The sequence below is a fragment of the Bactrocera dorsalis genome, chromosome 5 (genome assembly GCF_023373825.1).
Source record: "Bactrocera dorsalis isolate Fly_Bdor chromosome 5, ASM2337382v1, whole genome shotgun sequence".
Classification (NCBI taxonomy): Eukaryota; Metazoa; Arthropoda; class Insecta; order Diptera; family Tephritidae; genus Bactrocera; species Bactrocera dorsalis.
This window is the reverse complement of record NC_064307.1, coordinates 8,897,015-8,917,979: the sequence shown is the minus strand read 5'-3', so window position 1 is coordinate 8,917,979 and position 20,965 is coordinate 8,897,015. Positions and strand designations below refer to the sequence as shown.

Sequence of the window (20,965 nt, the reverse complement as noted above, 5' to 3'; positions counted from 1 at the left end):
TAAGAGAGAACGTCAAAAATATATACGATCTTTGCGAATAATATCACACGTGTTTATGTTGGGATATTCGGTTTACAATAATAAAATCATTTAAATAATTAAAACATTTGCGATTGCTAACGATAAGAAAATATGGGTCGTACAAACCGTTCCCGTAAGCGTCGCGATGAAATGAATAAGATCAAGAAAGCGCGTTATGAAGCAAAGGAACTCATTCGATTAAAGAAAACATTGGGTCTTATAGACGCTGAAGGAAATGAAGTTATGAAAGATGTGTCGGATGTAGCCACAGTAAAAACAGCAAAAGAATTAAAACTAGTAATACGATATACTAAACCGAACCTCAAGAAATGTATTTCAGTAATGATTGTTCATAATTTTTAGGAGAAGAAATCTCGTGAAGAACAGGAATTGGAGCATGAGATGGAGGAGCGACGAGAGCCAGGTAAAAGCTTTACAGAAGTTAACGAGAAAACTGGAAAAGTCCATGTTTACAATAGTAAAACTATGAAAGATCAGCACGGTTCATACCCGCCATGGTATAAACCAAAGAAAACAGCTAAACGGATACGAAAGAAGGCGCACGCGATGAAAAAACGTTTTAAGCAGACTTGGACAACTGCGAATGTTCCGTTGTAAAATAATTATTATTTTCTTTAGTTAATAGAGTATGGTATAATATATATATATACATGTGTTTTTAGTTTCACAGGAAGTATGTATTTATGGATATATAAAACATTTTGAATATAAGAAACAAAGTTTTTAGAAATAAATTACATATTAAATCCCCTGTGAAAGCTTGAACCTTTATTACTTTAACATATAGGCTTTATTTTGGTCCATATTAAATAAACTATTAAAGTTTTATAATGTAAAAAAAAAACAATTCGCACATACATATATAAATAAATAAGTCTTCATTGTATAGAACAGTAACTACGTACTCTACATATCACACCTGTTGTAGCTTGTGCTACAGAATCTAATTGTCTATTGGTGTCCACGGGTAATACCAATTGAGTGCAACCCCCTTTTGTGCATTTAGTTTGTTCTTCCGACGCTGAGGGTCATTCATCTGTTCTTTCCATTTCTATAGGCTCTTGTGAACTTTCTTCTTCAATATTACCTTGCATAACTGTGGGATTTATTGATGGGTTGCTCTTCAAAACGGAACCACCTGTGAATCCAAGTATTCCACAGCCCACAGCGGCCAGACCACCTGCTTTCAAACCGGCTACCAAACCAATAGGGCCACCTACGCAAGTGCCTATCAATGCGCCAACCACTGGATACATTGCTTTTTTGTATGTAAGGGCTTTGCGCAAATTACTCTCACCAATTTGCACATTTTCAAGGGCTTCTTCAGCGTTATCAGCAATGATTCGAACATCATTTCCTTGTTCTTGAACCAATTGATGCATATTAAGATACATTCCATTAAGATCCCGAATCTCGTTTTGCAACTCTTCTAGTTCATCCAAGCAAGCTTGTCTTTGTTGCAATTGATATTCTTGCTGTTCATACTTTGTTTCTATCGGAGGAATTACTTGGTGATGTGCTGTGGTTAGTCCTATTTCTGCAGGAGGGAGAGTTTCTTCCTCTTCATAATTTTCCAATGAGCCCGAGTATTTATTATATGACGGTGCTTTTAATTTCAACTCTTTAATAAAATTTCAGTGGTATGAGTAAGAGTAATATACTGTTTTTGTTATATTTAGCTTACCTAAATATTCACTCATGCCTTGGAAAGCTTTGTTTTTACCATCTTCCATCATTATATCGAAACGTTCTAAGTCTTCAGAACGGACCCTTTCTCGTAGAGCATCCATCTCAATTAACAGATTCTTAATTTGTTTAATTACACGTGTTGCATTAATTTCCTCTTTCTTAATTTTATTCCAATCACCCAAAGCTAGGCTTTTTTCGATATTGCTGCGATGATTTTTCAGGAGACTCAAATGATGTGGAATGGCGAGGTCATTAAAACGTCGAACAGAAACTTCGGCCTGTTTTAAAGGTATTTTGTCGTTTAAAGCCATTGTTTATAACTATTTGAAATCTGAGAAAAGCTATAACATAATATGGCGTTCGCGGATATACTTCTCAGAATAATTCGAATTGATTTTAAACTTTAATAGTGAATTTGGGATTGTAGTAATTTCGATATGACAAATAAAGTCAAAATTATTTTCTTTTGTATTGCAATTTTGTTTTCATTTCATTATTCGCTATGCAGGGTTGATATCAATTAGTATGAAAAATGTTATCAAGAATACCAGACTGTTAATATACGTTTTCAGTACAAGCTTAATGGCTGATTCTCATAGAACCTTTGCATTCTTTTTCGTCAGACATTTGTTTCATTAGAGCATTTCGTTACATGTTGCACGTTTACATAATAAGTAAACCAAGCCAAATGTTGGTTAATTCTCATCTTTCAACACTTTGCCAAGGAACAGACATAATTTTTATTCTGGCATACCTTTTATTTTATTTTTTTCTTTTTTTTACAGGCTATGAAGGAAATAGCGCTGATGAGAAATAAGAAGGAAGAAGTCGCAAACTGACCATCCCTTCCTCTTCTAGATTACCGTAATTTATGCAGAGATCGTTGATCTACAGCACTTGGGGTAGAGGTAAGGCTACATACATCAGCCAATATATGTACATAAATATCTATGCCAGAGTCAATCGGGCAATCGATAATGAGTGACACTCTCTAAAGAGCATAGATGTTTTTATCTCAGATGCAAACATACATAAGTACCTGTGGATGTTTTTTTGAGCGTCGCCGCCACTACATTCATTTGCTTTTATTTTTGAAAAAAAAATATATAAAAGTAATGCTTTGCTAGTGCTTTCTAGGTATGTCGTATGATTTTTACCTGAGGACTCAAGTTCTAAAGAACTGATTTTTATTATATGGAAGATTTTATTTCGCCATCCCATTTTATTTTCAGTATACTTAATGGAAAGTATATTCAGGGTCCTACTTATTTATCATAAAACTTAAAATATTTTTCCAGCTATGAGCAAGAGTTTCTTGGCTGACTCGACCCCAAGTGGTAGATAATAGAGTACGAGCGTAACAAAAACTTTCAACGTTGAATTTCTCATTGATTAAAGCAAATCAGCTTATTTTGCTGCTATTGCAAACTATTTCTGTAATATAGTTTTGTTGTTTTGATCCATCGGTTGGGATAGGGGCGTGGTTTCCATTTTCAAGTTTTAGTTTTGTTTCAGTTAAATGAGAGTGAGCTTTGTCAATAAGTAATATTGTCTTTATTGACAAATTCTTCTTCTTTAGAAAATATTTTACCCGATCAAAAGCCAAAATGTATAATATTTTTTTTTTTGTAATTTTCTAGCCTTATCTTTTAGCATCAATCCACTAATGGTAAGATTTCATTCACGCATTCGAATGAATCACAAATCATTTCAATAGATGGGGGCTCTACTTCCGTTGGTTGACTATTGTTGTACATATGAATTTTGGAATCAATGCCCAAACCAGAATGGAAAAAAGCAAAAAAAAATATCTCCTGTAAAATTTTATTTTCGTAACATACGATTATTTCGCACAAAGAGGACGACTTTTTGATCAAAATATGGTACTAAATAAAAATTATAAAAAGAACACCGTTTATTTTTCGCATATTTCAGTTTTTCATTTATAAGTATGTATACTATTTATTGTCAGTAAATGCAATAGGGTTCATTAAACCATCGTTTTTTGGATACACGAGTATTTATCAATTTGGTCATTTGTAAATGGCAAGTTTACTTATTTATGTACATATTACAATCATACAAGCTTTTATTTAGATATTTATTTACAAATATTTTACCACTCTTATGTATAATATTATTGTCTAAAGAATCATAGGTTGAAGTCAAATGCATATGAAGTCGAAAATTGATAACTAACAAAATTATGTAAATCATTTATGAGAAAAATGTTTTCACATTTTTAATAGAAAATCATTAAAATACGAGTACGCTAGAGCTAACTTAATTACATATACAGTCTAGTTCTTTGATTTCTACGGACAATTGGCGTTAGGTCCATTTCGGCACTTCATTAACAGATTTAGCATGCTCTCAAGCCTGTTAGTGCGGGTCTCTGTTTGGTACAGATTTGACTGTAACCGGCTTATGTCCTGCTGCTGCTTTTCCTAGATTTGAAATTGTTAAAAAAATACGTTATCTAGATGTATATACTATATAAACATATGTAACAAGACAACGTCCAAAAATGAAAAATATTTTAGTACTGTTGCAGTACACTTACTATAGTACTTAGGCGACTCTTTAAAGTATCAACAACACTGTGAGCAGCTTGAAGTGATTTCTGCAACTCATTTGTATGTACCCTCTCATTAGCTAACGAGCGCTCAATTTTCTGAAGACGAGCACTAACATCCTTATCACTTGACTCGATTTCATTTTCCAAATCCCGTGCTTCAAAAGCATCATCATCTTGCAAACCTTTAGAAGATATCTGTTGTATAAATATTTCTCCATTTAGGCATACAACTTACCGATTTTCTTGCAACTTTGCTTATCCAATTGTAAAACGAAACCTTTGCGGCATTCACAAAAGTATGAGCCAATTGTGTTGACACAGGTCTGGTCGCATGGCTTCTCTTCCTTACATTCATTTATATCGTGTTCACAATATTTCCCCGTAAATCCTGCGGGGCAAGTGCACGTATCAGGTTCAGTACAAGAGCCACCATTTTGGCACCCAGTGCTACAAATGGCTGTTAAAGGAAAATTACAGATTACAACTTGAAAATAATGCATAAAATAGAACAATTAATGTAAAAAAAAGGCTAAACTCAAGCACATCCAAGCAGTGAGAACTTAGGGATGGTTATGATAGTAGATCAACACAATCATATTTCATCTATACGAGTATGTCTGTATATCACGTATCTTTCACCTTTTAATATTTTAGAACACTACGAACTTCAAACAAACACGGCTAAATTAATTATTTTGTTCTAAATACGAACATTCTAATCTAACATATACCATATGTATCTAAATGTACATATGTACATACATATAGTATATACATACATATATTACAAGGCAATCGCTTACGCTTTGTACAAGAATCTGAATTTGGAAATTCGCGTTCCCAACCGCTGCAGCAGTCGTATGTAACTTGTTGCGATGCCTTATGGCGAATGACATCGCGAAAAGCCTGCTCATGGACCAGCTGAACTCTGGTACACATCTGATTTGGATGTTGCGTCTGCACTTGAACTGCGCTGCAAGGCGTGTTGACATGTTTCCAGATCGGTCTTGCATAGACTTCGGTTGTTTTTACGGGCATGGTGATGGTGCGTTGCTGTACACAAATATGTCGTCTGCAAATGAAATTGATCTACATTAGTATAAGACAATTTTATGTTTATAATCGGGACGGACATAATCTCAATGTACTTTCTATGATAACAAATTTGGTAGTGTAATTTTGGTAGCTCATATCAGTACCACAGTAGTGGGTAGAACCTTTCCCACTTTTCAAAATCTGTGACCTTTTGTGATCCTCCGTGAAATCAGTAACAAATATTATTCATCACCCTATTAAAATTGTTAACGTAGTTCCTCATCCACATATGCATGTGTACATACTTATTAATATATGCATGTATGCATGCATTTGCATGTAAGTATCTTCACAAGATATGCATATGTATGTACATACATATATGTAAGTACGTGCATCTTAATTAAAATTTTAGGAGTAATGAAAGTTGGGAGCATTCAGAGAGTGTGTTATGAAAGGGTCTATTATGTGAAGGCTCTACGGTGAAGTTGAAGTGAAGTTTAATTTTAACTACATAAGAGGACATACACGCACATTCCGCGTATTTTATATTGCTGCAAACCTGTTATTCAATCTTTAAAAAATAGCACCTTGCTAAAAACAAAAAGTTGTTGCATCGCTAAAAATTATACATACATACATATGTATGCTTTCGAGTTTTGATTTATAGTCACATACATACAAATCATTAAATACATATATATGTATGTATGTGTAGAGTTGACATTTGTATATTCACCCTGCCGAATATCGCTGCAATCCACAATGCTTATTATCAAATGCTAACTTCTTAGCCGAACTTATTATTTACAAAAATACCGTAATACCGTACTCATGAACCTGTTAGAATTAATGTACTATATGAGTTGATATTATTTAGCTATCGCCATTGCGTACTTAATGGTTTTTTCAATGCATTAATTCTGTACAACTGATTAATCGGTGTGATATTTGACATAACTATTGCATTCATAATTTATTTGTTTTGTCTTTATTTGTTAATAACATTTGCACTGTATTAAATATTTATTTTTAATAATATTTAAGGGCAACATACACACAACAAATCATGGCCAGATCTTCTAGTACTTATATGAATATTAAAAAACTGTTTTCATTTTCTTTAAACTTTTCAGATAAATAGAGAAAATAATCTGCAAATTGTGTCTGGGTAGAGAGAATTAGGATGCAACGGTAATTGAAATTTTGAATGCATTTTTCAGATTCATCACAACGCACACATGCGTTACTCTTTACCATATATGTACATAAGTATGTACGTATAGATGCGAACGCCTGCTATTGGAAATTCGCGAAATTCCCTTTTCGCCTAATCGGCACATGTATTTTGACGATGTACATACATGAAGCTAAACATGTAGTACTCGCGGCAGCCGCTTTGACAAATTAAAAGCATCTCGGGTGCAACGGCTGCAAGACGATTAAGTGATCAATTTTGTCTCAGCCATCGCACATACGAAGGCACTTGATTCTCTCACTCCATCTTTGCGAGTGCTATTTTTGCTGTAAACCACAATATTGGGAAGGCGTTCACGGTATTTAATATAAATTTTTTAAGAACATATAAACTTCTTAAAAAATTTTTGTTCTTATACCTATTACAATTTTTTATGCAAAGAAAATTGAAAATATGAAAATTTTATGGAAAAGTTTAGCACCTTACTTCTACAAGTACGAGTATATGTGCACATGCATATTTATGTACGAATTTTTTCAATAGTTCATTGACCTTTTCACATTATGAATAGTGCCATTAAAATTTTGGATAAAAATACTTATAAGTTTATCCGACTATATCGTGTAAATAGGTAATTACAATAGTGCATTTGCACATGAAAAATAGCAATATGAGTGTAAGCTAAAACTTAATTCTTAACATGTACATACTTATGAACTTCGTCTCTCGGAGGAGTTTAAAATTCTTTATAGCTTCCCCTTCTAGACAATAATAATGACAACGACATATTGAATCGAAAATAGGAGGAACGAACATATGTCTGTTCTGAGAGCCAATTTTGAAAACTGCTGAAAAAGACATGCAGAGAGAATTTTGACATACATAAATCCCAATATTTTATTAACTAATTCGATACAAGAAAATTTCATCAAACATACCGTAGACATTTGTGAATATCAAATACTATAAACTCTTATTATAATGGTTGTAGCTTAACTGTCAACATTAGGAAAGATTCAAGACCGCTTATCTATGTATGTACATTATTTTGCGATTTATTTATGAACATATCACGCTGATAAAATTACTAAAAGTGATCTTAAAAAAAAAAAAAAAAAAATCGGTGCTCTTTACACATACATATGTATTAAAATTTTTTCCAAGTAATAACTATTTACTTTAGCACTTCTTTGTTGTGAAATATGTTTTAAGGATTTACATTGTCAAGTGATGTATTAATATGTAATAATTATAAACTTGTACTTAATAAAGCTAATAAACAATTTTCAAAATTGTTAAAAATTATCAATATTAATTAGCTTTAAAATTTGAGCAATACTGCCAAATTTTTTCCAAACGCTTCCCGAAAATGAGAATTCATTGTGGTTCTATGCGTTTTCAAGTAGACCAATTTCTGTAGCTTTCTGGCAACTACTATAAACCACCAGTCTTCCGCAATGGGGGTCTTAAATAGATACTAGTTGAGAGTAGTTGAACATTAACATGCAGTTCAACCGACTTTAGTCATCTAACTGTCTAAAGTCCAAAGTTCCAAAAATGACATTCTAACACATTTTCCAACTACCTCGACATTTCCGGAATCGAAGTAATTTACTAATGCTTATAAAGTAAAACTAATTTACCAAGTTTTGATATTGGTTTGGCTGAGTATAGATTTTGTTTCGAACGTGGTATGATCTTTTGTACATATTCACAAAAAAATGTGGGCTACATGTCTTTTGCTTCGCAGCGAAGGGACACCACTTTCACATAAAAAACTTTTTGGAATGGATCCGAGATTGAATTCAAGTAATTTGGTAAAACTACCGCAGCTTATAATACAAATCACTGAATGCCTCCTTGAGTCTTAATTTTCTGATCTCCGTGTGCAATCAAATACTAGTTTTTATCTATTCAATACTAACGTCACAAGTCGAGTGCAAGCATTTTTTTTTATATTACTTCAAAATGTACAGAAAGATAGACAACTACGATGGTACTACTTATGACAGGTGAATAAGTAAGAACGATACTCTGGTAAACTTCCGGGAAGGGGTGGGCTAAAAGTTCATTATGTAAAATTATGTTTGAGTGCATTGTCATCCCACTACAATATATTGCTTCATTACCAGATATACATACATATATAATATATATTTATATATGTATGTAGATATGTGTATACCTAAGAATTGTATTGCGAAAGTGTAACTAACAAATATGGTATACCAGCAACATACATATCTATGTACATATGTATGTGAAACAAGTTTCACCTAAATATAAGTGCATTATTTGCTTGTGGATATTTTTCAAAAGCTACTAGTATGTCGAGTAATGTGTGTTCTGATATTTTATATTTTTATTCAAAATAAATTGAAGAGACTTTTGACGCCATCACAACCCATTTGGAGTTTGGATTTATTTGTTGTTATTTGCTCTTTAAGGTCAAGTATTTTTATGAAGGGTTTCAATAGCTTTAATCTAGATTATACAACGTCCTTAATAAGTAATTCATTGATTCGATATACATACATAAGTATGGAGTATTTAAGAAACTCTCATGCTTCTTGACGTTGAAGCACAAGCATGTATTTATATGATAAATGCACCTATGTATGTACATATGTACATATCGCTCATTTGCTGCAAGACCGGCATAAGTCAAAAAAATCGATTCGCCAGAAAACGCGTTTAAAGTTTTCAACTGACTCCAACCTTACACCTCTTCTCAAGCGGAGCATATAAGAGGTATTCATATGAATTTTTCACTCAACATGAAGTATGATATAACGAACAATTCTGCAGCATTAACTCAAAAATCACGTTTTTTGAATTACGCCGGCCTTGCAGCAAATGAGCGATATGTAAATAACTAGCGATTTACTTAGTTCGTGCCGTAAATAGGAGAATTTGGGGGGTGTATAACTGAAGTGTCGTATGTTCGGAAAATATATTAGGGGTATTCTCTTGCTCTTGCAAGATTGCAGATTGCAAAAATACTATACCTAAATATAAAAGGGCCCGAAGGCACCCATTGCAGAATCTGGTGATATATGAACGGCTGATTCGGTCAATTTATTGTGAATGACTATTATTCATGGCTATTGTGAATTGGCGCACTTTCTGCATACATTTGTAACAAAAAAAAACTGTAACAAATCTTTATAATTTAAATAAAAATTATAAAATCTATTTAAAACTTACCTTTCTCAACAATTTAACGACGTAATATGTCTTTATGTAAAATGACAGCTAAAACAGGGTTGCATTTATATTTTTGCGTGACATTGCACGCAAATATACATGGGTTTTGGTCTGATATATTTTCCAGACATTGCAAATAATTTTCTGCATGTTTGTTGTTGTGCCGGTGCACCAAGAGGAAATATATGCAATTCTCGCACCGTGCAAGGGGTTTTGCAAGAGCAAGGGAATACCCCTATTATATATAAGCGGTAATTATTTCGTAGATATTCGTCATTAACGGAGGGCCAACGACTTAGCACTAATGAGGAGCTAGTTAAGTGAAACTATACTATTGAAACACTATGCAACAAGGTGTGTTTTTCATACATTCAGTATGTCCGTGCGAGTGATAACTTTGCTAAAATTGGTTTAAATTTGGTGCATGTGTTTGTAATTCTTGACGTCATGAATAGGTTTATGTTGCAGATAGGCCGGTAAATCTTAATTATAATGCAGTCACCAATTAATTTTCAAAACAAGTTCGACTCTTCGGCTTCGAATGGTTAGTGTGACAAGAGGCGTTGGATTCTCCTGTTAAGAGGCTTAATATACAATCTCGCAAACTACAAAAGTTTATACATATAACGTTTTGATTTGAAACTATGGAAAGGATAACCACGTAATCTGTCTAAAGAAGGTTGTCAAATTTAAATAAAATTACACTCAGCGAAACGCAGTTCGAAGATCTTTATACTAAGTATATGGGGTCTAAGAGATGTATTGTCCCGATTCTACTTATTTTTAACGCACAGATAAACTATGATCAGAAAAGGATTTTCCCGACATTTCAATTATATACCCCACATATTGACCGATATTTTCTATAAAAAGTCAACTAAAAGCGTTGGGCCGCGCAGGTCCCGAAATATGGGTTTTCAGTTAAATGCAGGCGATGCCACGACCAAACAAATTTTGATAGCAGCTCTAATAGAATCTTCTCCTATGACCTCGCGTGTAAAATTTTATTTTCAAACCGCAAGTGCCAAATTTGAGTTATGGCACTTTATTCGTTACACGATTATCGACTTTTTTGGGAGTGGCAGTGGTACCAAACATCTTACGTACCAAGAACATATCCAGCGAATTCCATCAAAATATCTTAATTGTTACTGCTTACACGGGCGGACGGACAGGTTAGTCACCTAAATTTCCACTCGTCTCGTGATTCTGATTATATATTTATGTATAACGCCATCTCGAATAATTTTAGGTTATACATGCAACCTTTAGGGGAACAAAACTGTTATAAGCTAGGCACCACCCCTTCCGATATAAAATTTCGTTCAAGGTTCACTGAGCATTCTTATATTAAAACCGATTTTCTGCAAACCGATCAACACGTCTTGCTTGATAACCCTCAGGTCAAGTAAGGCTAAACTTTGATTCGTCAGAAAACATTACAGAGATCCTCTTGGTTTGCGTCCAGTACAAATTAAATAAAATTTCTCACTAGTAGTACACCTGACATAAAGCAACTCTGACTTAAGAATGATACCATCTTTCAATATCTCCCCGAAGGAATATACTTATTATAGACAATCGCTGCCCCCTCCTTGTGTTTATGCCGGAGGTGGCTTTTGAGCCAAAATATGCTTTGCCACAAAAAGTGTAACGTATTTAAGGTATCATAATGAATGCAAATTAATTATAATCAATTATTATTTCACTTACTTTTCCATGTCCTTTGAGTCGATAGTATTTGTCTCGTTTGGCTCATCGGTAGTATGTGGCAGGTCCGAGCTTGGTGGTGCTGCCGTAACATAACCTCGTCGAGCCGGCACCAATGGAGGAGGAAGAATTGTTGGTGGTGCGACTGTTGTATGCAGAGGTACAAAACCATAACTTCGTCGAGTATTCACCCAATCCGGACTAGTCATTCCAGTTCCATTCGGACCGATAAATTCCACATCATCACTGTTGTCGTCGCCTTTTCCACCACTGTCAGCTACAGCACTGGGCGAAGAAAAACTTTTTGGCGTTTCAAACGTGTTGCTATTCGCATTGTAGACATGATACTTCCAATCAGGACTAACTCGATGATTGCGAGCGCCACGTGGCGAAATATTATTGCTATAATAGTTCCTTGAACTTAAGCGACGCAGTCTCGTCGACCTTGTTTTATTGTAAACCTGTTCCAATTGAGCATTAGGGCCAAATGAGGACAATATTTCGGGCTGTACTTGTCGATGTTGAAACTGAATCCTTTGCTGCAGTCGTTCGTCTTGTTGAGGTACAAAAAGTGATTTATGATACTTCTGTTGATGAGGGTGATGATATCGACTTCTCTGGATCGTCGATTCCGGTGATTGATGCGAAGCAGCGTCTTTTTGCCCTGTAATGCTGGCTTTTGCATAAACATTGGCATTGGAGAATATAATAAGCACCGCGGATATGACTGCCCAATTCACAATTTTTGCCATTTTATCATATGTGCATATGTGTAAATATTTAAACTTTCGTATATTTATTCAGCAATTGGCTTTAATCTTACTTAATACTTCCATGAAATATTAAGAATTCAACCAAAAATATGAAAGACCTAAAAAGTGATGGGGAAAATATTTAAAAGTAAGTTGTCCGAAATAAAATGCATATCAGAGATTATTTAAAAAATTCTTATGAATTCATTGTGCTTGAAAATCCACTTTTGCTTAACGTTTGGCGTTAACATTAGTTTATCAATGTCGGATTAAACCCTTGAATTCCCACGACTATCGATTCCATACCTGCCATACTATACTACGAAATGAGGACATCAAATTGCGTATGTACGTTAACTCAAGTATGTGGGTATGTAAATATTCATAGATAGATACACATACATATGCATATTTGAATGATATTATTTTCATAATTTATTTATTTTAATTTCAGAATCATCTCTTCCAAATAATCCGTATGGGCGTACAGCAAAATCTTCATATCGCATGATTGAGCTTAGCATAATAATGCGAAAATCGCTAGACGTTAATTCGAGATACCATAGAAGTATGCAAACATAAATACATACATATGTATGTATAAGTATGCAACATTCATCCGTACCCTCTCTAGCGCTTAGGAATCCGTTGATGCATTTAATTATGAATTATGAATTCCAGGAATTTTCATATGACATGCGTATGTACATATGTATTATGTTAAGCGTATGTATGTACGTAATTACATATATAAATATTTGTGCCTTTGTCTCCTTATGTATGTATGTATAAGATACTTAAAGCTGAAGTTTGTAGCATATTTATTTTATTGATGCCGGATGCAAAGCTAGAACTTCACATAAATTTAAAAATTGGTTTGCTTTGTTGTATTATTTCTTGTTATGTAATTAAAATATTCGTATTCATTTTAAATCGAACAATTCTGCAACTATTGACAGAATTTGCATATAAAAATGAATTCCAGCTTACGATTTAAAGCTGTTTTTTCAATGCCTTATTATCAGATAAGTTCTGGTTAATTTAAAAAAGGCTCCTTCTTTCGGTAATTAACATTTTTTTATAACCAGAGCTTAACTGACCAATGGCTGGCAACCAGATATTGAGAAAATGCGCTTAGATTTTACTTAAAATGCTACCAGAATCCCAAAATATTGCGACTATTCCATATACATATGTATGTATGTATATGTACATACGTACATGTATATGGTAGAGAATAATTTAGAAACTACTTAAAACTTACTCCTAGGTTTTACACATACATGTACATATGTATGTACATATGATCAGGGTTCAGTATCAAAGTAGTGCTCAGTAAGAAACAATATTTTTTCTAAAGCTTTATACATTCGGTATATTATGGAATTGCTTCCATACATAAAACTTTATTATTAAGCATGCCTCAATAATAATAATGAATATGGTAAGTAAAAGAAGCATTTGCTGCTGAACGTGCCTTCAATTTATTGACCATCTGTCAGACAATGAATTAACCATATGCGCCAATTAATAAGAAGCAGTCGCTGAAGTATGGATTACACTACGCGAGTGATGGAGGAATCGTGAATATTTCTCCAAACTGAAAACTTTGTTTGATCAAAGATCCCACCATCTCGATGGCGATGGGTTTAATTATTCAAATTGCAATTAATTTTAAATACAAACTGTCAATGACACTGGCAGAGACTAATGAACTGTAAAGAATATTAAGTGATATTACACGCATATGGTTAAATTATTACACAAGTCCCTAAGCACCACACCGAGCAGACCCTTCCTCTGCTGGAATGTAAGTATGTAGGTATGTGCTCATAAGTGTTAATCAATAACTATATTAACTACAAAAGTGAATGTTTGCTCACATGTACATACATACATACGTAGAAATGTACATACATAACTGATTTTTTGAGGTTAGGATTTTCATGCATTAGTATTTGACAGATCACGTGGGATTTCAGACATGGTGTCAAAGAGAAAGATGCTCAGTATGCTTTGACATTTCATCATGAATAGACTTACTAACGAGCAACGCTTGCAAATCATTGAATTTTATTACCAAAATCAGTGTTCGGTTCGAAATGTGTTTCGCGCGCGTGTTTTGTTCAGCGATGAGGCTCATTTCTGGTTGAATGGCTACGTAAATAAGCAAAATTGCCGCATTTGGGGTGAAGAGCAACCAGAAGCCGTTCAAGAACTGCCCATGCATCCCGAAAAATGCACTGTTTGGTGTGGTTTGTACGCTGGTGGAATCATTGGACCGTATTTTTTCAAAGATGCTGTTGGACGCAACGTTACGGTGAATGGCGATCGCTATCGTTCGATGCTAACAAACTTTTTGTTGCCAAAAATGGAAGAACTGAACTTGGTTGACATGTGGTTTCAACAAGATGGCGCTACATGCCACACAGCTCGCGATTCTATGGCCATTTTGAGGGAAAACTTCGGACAACAATTCATCTCAAGAAATGGACCCGTAAGTTGGCCACCAAGATCATGCGATTTAACGCCTTTAGACTATTTTTTGTGGGGCTACGTCAAGTCTAAAGTCTACAGAAATAAGCCAGCAACTATTCCAGCTTTGGAAGACAACATTTCCGAAGAAATTCGGGCTATTCCGGCCGAAATGCTCGAAAAAGTTGCCCAAAATTGGACTTTCCGAATGGACCACCTAAGACGCAGCCGCGGTCAACATTTAAATGAAATTATCTTCAAAAAGTAAATGTCATGAACCAATCTAACGTTTCAAATAAAGAACCGATGAGATTTTGCAAATTTTATGCGTTTTTTTTTTTTAAAAAGTTATCAAGCTCTTAAAAAATCACCCTTTATGTATGTTCTTGTAATAACATGTGTATGCATGCACGCAACGTACCCCGTGTGAACTATCATAAATGAACTACTTTGCAAGTAGAAATTCCTAATTGAAATCGAAGTAATCAGAAAGTCCTTGATTACAGTTAAAAATTTCGAAATGAAAGCAAGTAAGGAAGAGCTAAGTTCGGGTGAAACCGAACATTTAATACTCTCGCAATCGCATTCAAATGATCGACTTAACTTCATTTTCATTTTTGGAAGACAACTCAAACATTGACCGATATATGTATTTGGCACAGAGTCTACTAAAATACTGAAAATCATTATATACAAGTACATACATACATATGTATATATGTACATACATATGTATATGCGAGGGTTAATTCGGTCAGCTATTTCACATAAGTACATATCTGTTTTTTTTTTTGCTTTTGGCATTAAACTGACGAATTTCTGTATTACATAGGCTTCTGGACTAGGCAACACTAAGTGTTGCCAGGTGCAATCTGACATGTCCATTGGAAAGTTTAACATTTTTTAGCATAACATCACTCAGAACCTTTGTCATTTAATCGTGAATTGTTTTATTTACAGGAAATTAAAAAAATCATCTCGGCCAAAAAATGGAATCAACTCGTGAACATTTTCGTGGAATCATTTTTCACAACTTTCGACGTGGATTATCACGACAAGAGTGCATCAATGAACTAAAATCTTTGTATGGCTATGAAGCACCATCTTATAGCTCTGTGAAAAACTGTTACAACGAATTTAATCGTGGCCGACGCTCGCTCAAAGACGAATTCCGTGAAGGTCGTCCAAAAACAGGCGTTGTGCCAGAAAACATCAATGCCGTACGTGAACTGATAATGCAAGACCGTCATGTAACATACATACCTTCAGAAAGAGGCATGCCTATGCATTTCTCCCACCAGCATACATTCGATATTGCATGAACACCTGGCCGTAAAAAAGGTTTGTTCTCGTTGGATCCCGCACAATTTGACAATCGCTCAAAGAAAGGCTCGTGTGGATTGGTGTAAAGAAATGCTGAAAAAATACGGTCGCGGTGCTTCAAAAGACGTTTATAAGATCGTCACAGGTGACGAATCATGGATCTATGCGTATGAGCCCGAAACAAAACAGCAATCGACCGTGTGGGTCTTCCAAGACGAGCCAAATCCAACAAAAAAAAAAAACATTTTCGTTGATAAATATGCCTATTTTCATTATTAGGCCAGAAATATATATAGCAGCCCACGTATAAGTTCACTTAATGTTCCTAAGATATCTTTTATATTGACAGATACATAAATATATACGATATAAAGCCAAAGGAAAGTTTTAAATTCTTATGTTGGGTATATGAGGCTATAGTTAGTATTATATTATATAACTCCCATATTGATCAATTTATATATGTATAGTATAAAGTGAATGAATTTGGGACTAATTTATTCAATTTGATCCATTTTAGGAACAAGTTATACCGCTGATTGGGTATATGGGGGCCAGTGGAAGTATTGAATCGATTTTACCCATATTTGGCATAAAGGCATATTTTTACCAGAAAAGATGATCCCTGAGTTTAAATAAGATAATTCACATATTGATTGATATACATACATACATACATATATGGTATAAAATAGAATTTAGGATAGTAATGCCAATATAATGTTTTGCACTGAATTGGGTTGAAATTGAACGAGAACTTCCTGAGATAGAGGATTTCACTTTCGTCCTATGAAACTCTTTTCTTTGTGAAATTTTATGCTTTTGACGTATTTCTTTTGTGAGTTATCGCACTTTAAATAGTTTTCACCATAACCCTTATATGGAAAATGGGAGTGCTTATAATCCGATTTCACCCACTTTCGCACGGTAAAAGGAGGTTTTGTTGAAATAGCTTTAAAAGTTTCTGTACATTAAACATATTGGGTGGCTGAGCCATGACCACTTTTTAAAACTTTTCAGTCCACATATACCCTCACCACTGCTATCTCTCTAACAAATTACAGCTTTATTTTATAAATATGTTTTTGTTTAACGTCATTTTGTGGATGTTGCATTCGTCCAATTACGCCCATATGCAATACTAACCTCCCTTAGGTTTCAAGGATCCTACTTATGTAGTAAGCTTCATCAAGGTATCTCAACTTTATTCAAGCTTTCGCTTACACGAATCGACGGACGGACAGACAGTCTCTCGAAATGTAACTCATCTTATCATTCAGATCATTTTTAAGTTTGTATATTTATCTCGATTAGTTTTAGGTGATACAAACAAGTGTTAAGTGGACTTCAGCATGAAAAATACAAGTTGCTCGTATGGGACAGTCGACTGATTAGGGTCAGCAGGGTACATATTGTATATACATACATACATACATACATATGTACATATATGTTTGTTATTTGCGTATGCCTGCATTTTTACGGAAGTATGTAAAGGCAAAATCGAATCTACGCCAAATGCCATTTGAAGAACTTACGGAATCTGTCATTGTTATAATGGGAACAAAGAAGAACTCAGTCATCCATGATACGTTCGCCGAAGGTTCAATCAGTCGTTTTTGATTTTTTGTCTCATTGAACTTTCTCAGTTTTTGACACTTTTCCTACAAATTCTCTGAAAAGCCAGCCAGCTTATTTACCGAACGGCTGAATTCATTTAAATCGAGCTCTAGAAACAAAAGCACCAATTTACTCGACTGTTGCCTTGTGAACACGCTACACAATCAATTAAAATCTGCACATCGTCAAACATTGCCGGACATACGTCGAGTCACTTTAACAGCAATTAATTTTTTTCCGTTTCATGTTTTTGTGGCTATGTATAGTAGATACAACAATCAGATTGGCTCATATTCTTACTTTTATTCATTATTGAATCTCCACACCTATTTTGAAAATGAAATATCTGCATAATGTTTTGATGAACTTTTTTCGTAGGCAACAATAAAGTGTTATTTTCCGAGATATTTACGAAGTTCCGGAGAGATTCTCATCCCTTTAATTCTAGGACAAAAGGTTCTTAATATTGGTATAAAATTTATTTCAAAAGGTAATTCAATAAAAAGACCGGAAATATAGATCAAGGTAAATATATGTACCGAAAATATGCAAAATTTTAGAACCAGGATGAGGTTGATACTACAAATGACCAATACTTTATAAAGCCTTTGTGCCAAATTAGGTAAAAACTATATCGATTTTTCATAATTATTTAAAAATATTTCCCCATCTGACCTACTTATTAATAGTATATTCGTTAAGAATGGCTGTAAATTTGGAAGATAGGCCATAAATCATTAATGTATGCACATAACATTGTTTCTTCTGGTATATACTATATATAGTATGTACATATCCATATATAAAAATATGTATATAAAGACGTCCAGTTAGTATGCAAATCATTGTGTAAGTAAATGTCTGATTAAGCAGCTATTAAAACCATAAGTTGTTTCCTGAATTTTCGCTTCAATTGTGGTTTTAGGGTTTTAGAGGGAATTGGGGTAAATTCACACTTAATAATAACAGATATGTATGTATTGTTGTTATGGGTGAATTAAAAATCCGACTTTTTAAAAAGACTTAATAATTGTATTATACAATATGTATGTATGTATGTAAACATGCTTATGATTCAACTAGAATGATCGCAGTGTTGTGACAGCTTATTAAAATTCCGGGAGTTAAAGCAAATGGTTTTCATCTGCATGAAGACGACATGCGTATTATAAGAGCAAATTTATTTAGATTATATATAATTACGAGATTTAGTTTCCATATATGTACATATATAGTTATATACATAAATTCATGCATATTGCTGAACGTTCATATTACAAGTTTCCGTCCAAAGGGAGACCGTGCCCGAGCCCACTCGACGACTGAACTTGTTTATTTTATTATTTATATCGCTGTTGTTACTGCACAAGGTAAACATCGCCTTGGTGCTACTCGAAAGAAGACAGATGGAAAATCTGCATAATGAGCAGACACTGAACACTGCAATAACCGAGAGGCAATTCAGAGGCACTTTTTAAGACAATTTTCGAAGCAACAAATTAATTTATTTCTTTAGCTATGTATAAACACAAGTATAACAGAACAATGGCTGCTCCTACAAATTTTTCTTAAGTCGCCTTCAAAAGTGGGATGGATACATTTCTGTATATTATATTATTCTTAAGGACTGTAGTTCATTCGGTACGTCAGATATTGTTTAAGTTTTGCACAATTTCTGTTTGTATTTAAGACACTTCACTATGCACATGTATGAATTATTTCTTGCCACTCCTTTGAAGCAATACAATCACATATTTACCAAAATCCGTTTCTGAATGCTAAAATTTTAGAAAGCAACAACTATGGCGTACCGCCCGATTAACAATATCACGTTTATTTGTTAAATGTTGCGGTTCCGACGTTGCAACTTCTATGTCCGCTTGGTCGCTGTGCCGCGAGTCGACTGATCTCTACACTCAGACGCCAACTCTCGTTGCCAATTGTTTAAACTTTAAACAAACGCGTTCAATGGCTTCTGCTTTGATGCAACTTCGACGTAATACATTCGCTTCCGCTTACGTCGGATTAACCAGCATGCGAGGAGATGATTCCATGTTCTCTGCGCACTCACTTACCAGCTTTGTGACAAACTTGCTGCTCGTCAGAACGTGTTTAATTGAGTCATGTTCACTTTCTTTGTTCGATGTTTTGTTTATATTTTTCTCTGGCTACGTTCTCTGCAACGTCATTTACCCATGTTATTCTTGTAGAAGAGAATTTGCGTAGTTTTCTAGTTTACTGCAAACATGATACCATATAATAGATAAACTTCAGCTGAGTATCTACAGAAGTGTCAGCAGCTTCCTCGTTGCACAGTAGTTGTCGCCACTGTTCTCTGGTTGGACAAGATATTTTACTATGCCCACCGTTTTGTATTACACCCAAATCGTTTATTGTAAGTTCAATTATTATATTTTTATTTCAGAAGCAATGAAATGCTGACAAAGCTAAGTTCAGCTTATCGTCTTATTTTGCTGGTGTGTTAAGTTGCTAGTTTAAATACGTACATATGTATGTAGGTATTTCTTCCTTTGCAGGTTGGATGCTGTGGCAATAAAAAGAGAGTAATGGCTAGCTGGGACTCTACAACAACGAATACTTATGAACGTAAGATAAGAGAAGCCAACTGATTCTGCAAGCTCATCTTAAGATGCAAGTACATACTTGTATATGTAAGTTTATAGATGTGCGTGTGGGAGTAAAGGGACAATATTTTTGTCAAAAACATAACAAAAATAATAATAAATAAGTAGATACATGTTAATTTTACAATAATATCCTAAAACAATAGAGAAACTGTTTAGTCGTATGTACATACATATGTATATGCTCTCACTTCAATTCAGTTCATTGTCATTTACAATTTTGAATGAAGAAGACTTGTATGTAAGTACAAGAAAAATAAGTCAATTATTTGATAGTCAACTATTTGATAGGCATATTAACGCGTAAGCACTTGACTAAATACAGCAACACTACTCAATCAATGAAAGGTCTGATTTATACATAGTTTATACAGTGAATCAAAAAAGTTTTGGCATAGGCGTTGCCTTTGCTGAAAAATGTATTCAAAAGTGAAATGACAATTACGTCATTCGTATTATTAGCTTAAAAACGCTCATGAAGGAGGTTATGCATAAATTGTGAGTAAGTTAAGTTTGTGGCAAATATATGTTTTTTATTTTTATTTTTTGCTCCATTCGACTTATTACTAACAATTATTTTAAAGTTGTTCGATGCAGTACGTATTATAAGCTTACATACATACATGTATATTATAATAAGCAAAAAAAACCATCCGATATTTCATAAGAAACGCATGTAAAAAACGGCTAA

General features: G+C 34.1%; 3 protein-coding genes and 1 long non-coding RNA gene across 4 annotated transcripts; 2 read left to right on the top strand and 2 right to left on the bottom strand.

Moving 5' to 3' along the window:
* The first annotated feature begins 12 nt into the window (after window positions 1-12).
* Window positions 13-800, top strand: LOC105231341 (protein LLP homolog). Its single transcript, XM_011212596.4, has 2 exons — window positions 13-318; window positions 385-800. Exons 1-2 carry the CDS (start codon window positions 133-135, stop codon window positions 637-639), a joined length of 441 nt encoding a protein of 146 aa, XP_011210898.1. The 5' UTR covers window positions 13-132; the 3' UTR covers window positions 640-800.
* Window positions 789-2,187, bottom strand: LOC105231340 (syntaxin-17). The gene is made up of 2 exons (XM_011212595.4): window positions 1,727-2,187; window positions 789-1,663 (listed from the first exon to the last, which is right to left on the bottom strand). Exons 1-2 carry the CDS (start codon window positions 2,040-2,042, stop codon window positions 1,071-1,073), a joined length of 909 nt encoding a protein of 302 aa, XP_011210897.2. The 5' UTR covers window positions 2,043-2,187; the 3' UTR covers window positions 789-1,070.
* A 144-nt stretch (window positions 2,188-2,331) lies between these two features.
* On the top strand, window positions 2,332-3,419 carry LOC125778601 (uncharacterized). Its single transcript, XR_007422809.1, has 2 exons — window positions 2,332-2,639; window positions 3,372-3,419. It is a non-coding gene; the product is annotated as an uncharacterized LOC125778601 (long non-coding RNA).
* Window positions 3,420-3,551: 132 nt separating this feature from the next.
* On the bottom strand, window positions 3,552-19,600 carry LOC105231339 (uncharacterized). Its single transcript, XM_011212594.3, has 6 exons — window positions 19,389-19,600; window positions 11,463-12,330; window positions 5,113-5,381; window positions 4,545-4,766; window positions 4,295-4,491; window positions 3,552-4,178 (listed from the first exon to the last, which is right to left on the bottom strand). The coding sequence occupies exons 2-6, from the start codon at window positions 12,209-12,211 to the stop codon at window positions 4,047-4,049; spliced, it is 1,569 nt and encodes a 522-aa protein (XP_011210896.2). The 5' UTR covers window positions 12,212-12,330; window positions 19,389-19,600; the 3' UTR covers window positions 3,552-4,046.
* Between the last annotated feature and the right edge of the window lie 1,365 nt (window positions 19,601-20,965).

Coding starts and splice junctions, on each gene's coding strand:
- LOC105231339 (XM_011212594.3), bottom strand. CDS start 12,211: ATGGCAAAAATTGTGAATTGGGCAGTCATATCCGCGGTGCTTATTATA. Junction 4,492..4,544: donor GCAAAGTTGCAAGAAAATCG/GTAAGTTGTATG, acceptor TATCTTCTAAAG/GTTTGCAAGATGATGATGCT. Junction 4,179..4,294: donor AGAGTCGCCTAAGTACTATA/GTAAGTGTACTG, acceptor TTTCAAATCTAG/GAAAAGCAGCAGCAGGACAT.
- LOC105231341 (XM_011212596.4), top strand. CDS start 133: ATGGGTCGTACAAACCGTTCCCGTAAGCGTCGCGATGAAATGAATAAG. Junction 319..384: donor CAGCAAAAGAATTAAAACTA/GTAATACGATAT, acceptor CATAATTTTTAG/GAGAAGAAATCTCGTGAAGA.
- LOC105231340 (XM_011212595.4), bottom strand. CDS start 2,042: ATGGCTTTAAACGACAAAATACCTTTAAAACAGGCCGAAGTTTCTGTT. Junction 1,664..1,726: donor AGGCATGAGTGAATATTTAG/GTAAGCTAAATA, acceptor ATTTTATTAAAG/AGTTGAAATTAAAAGCACCG.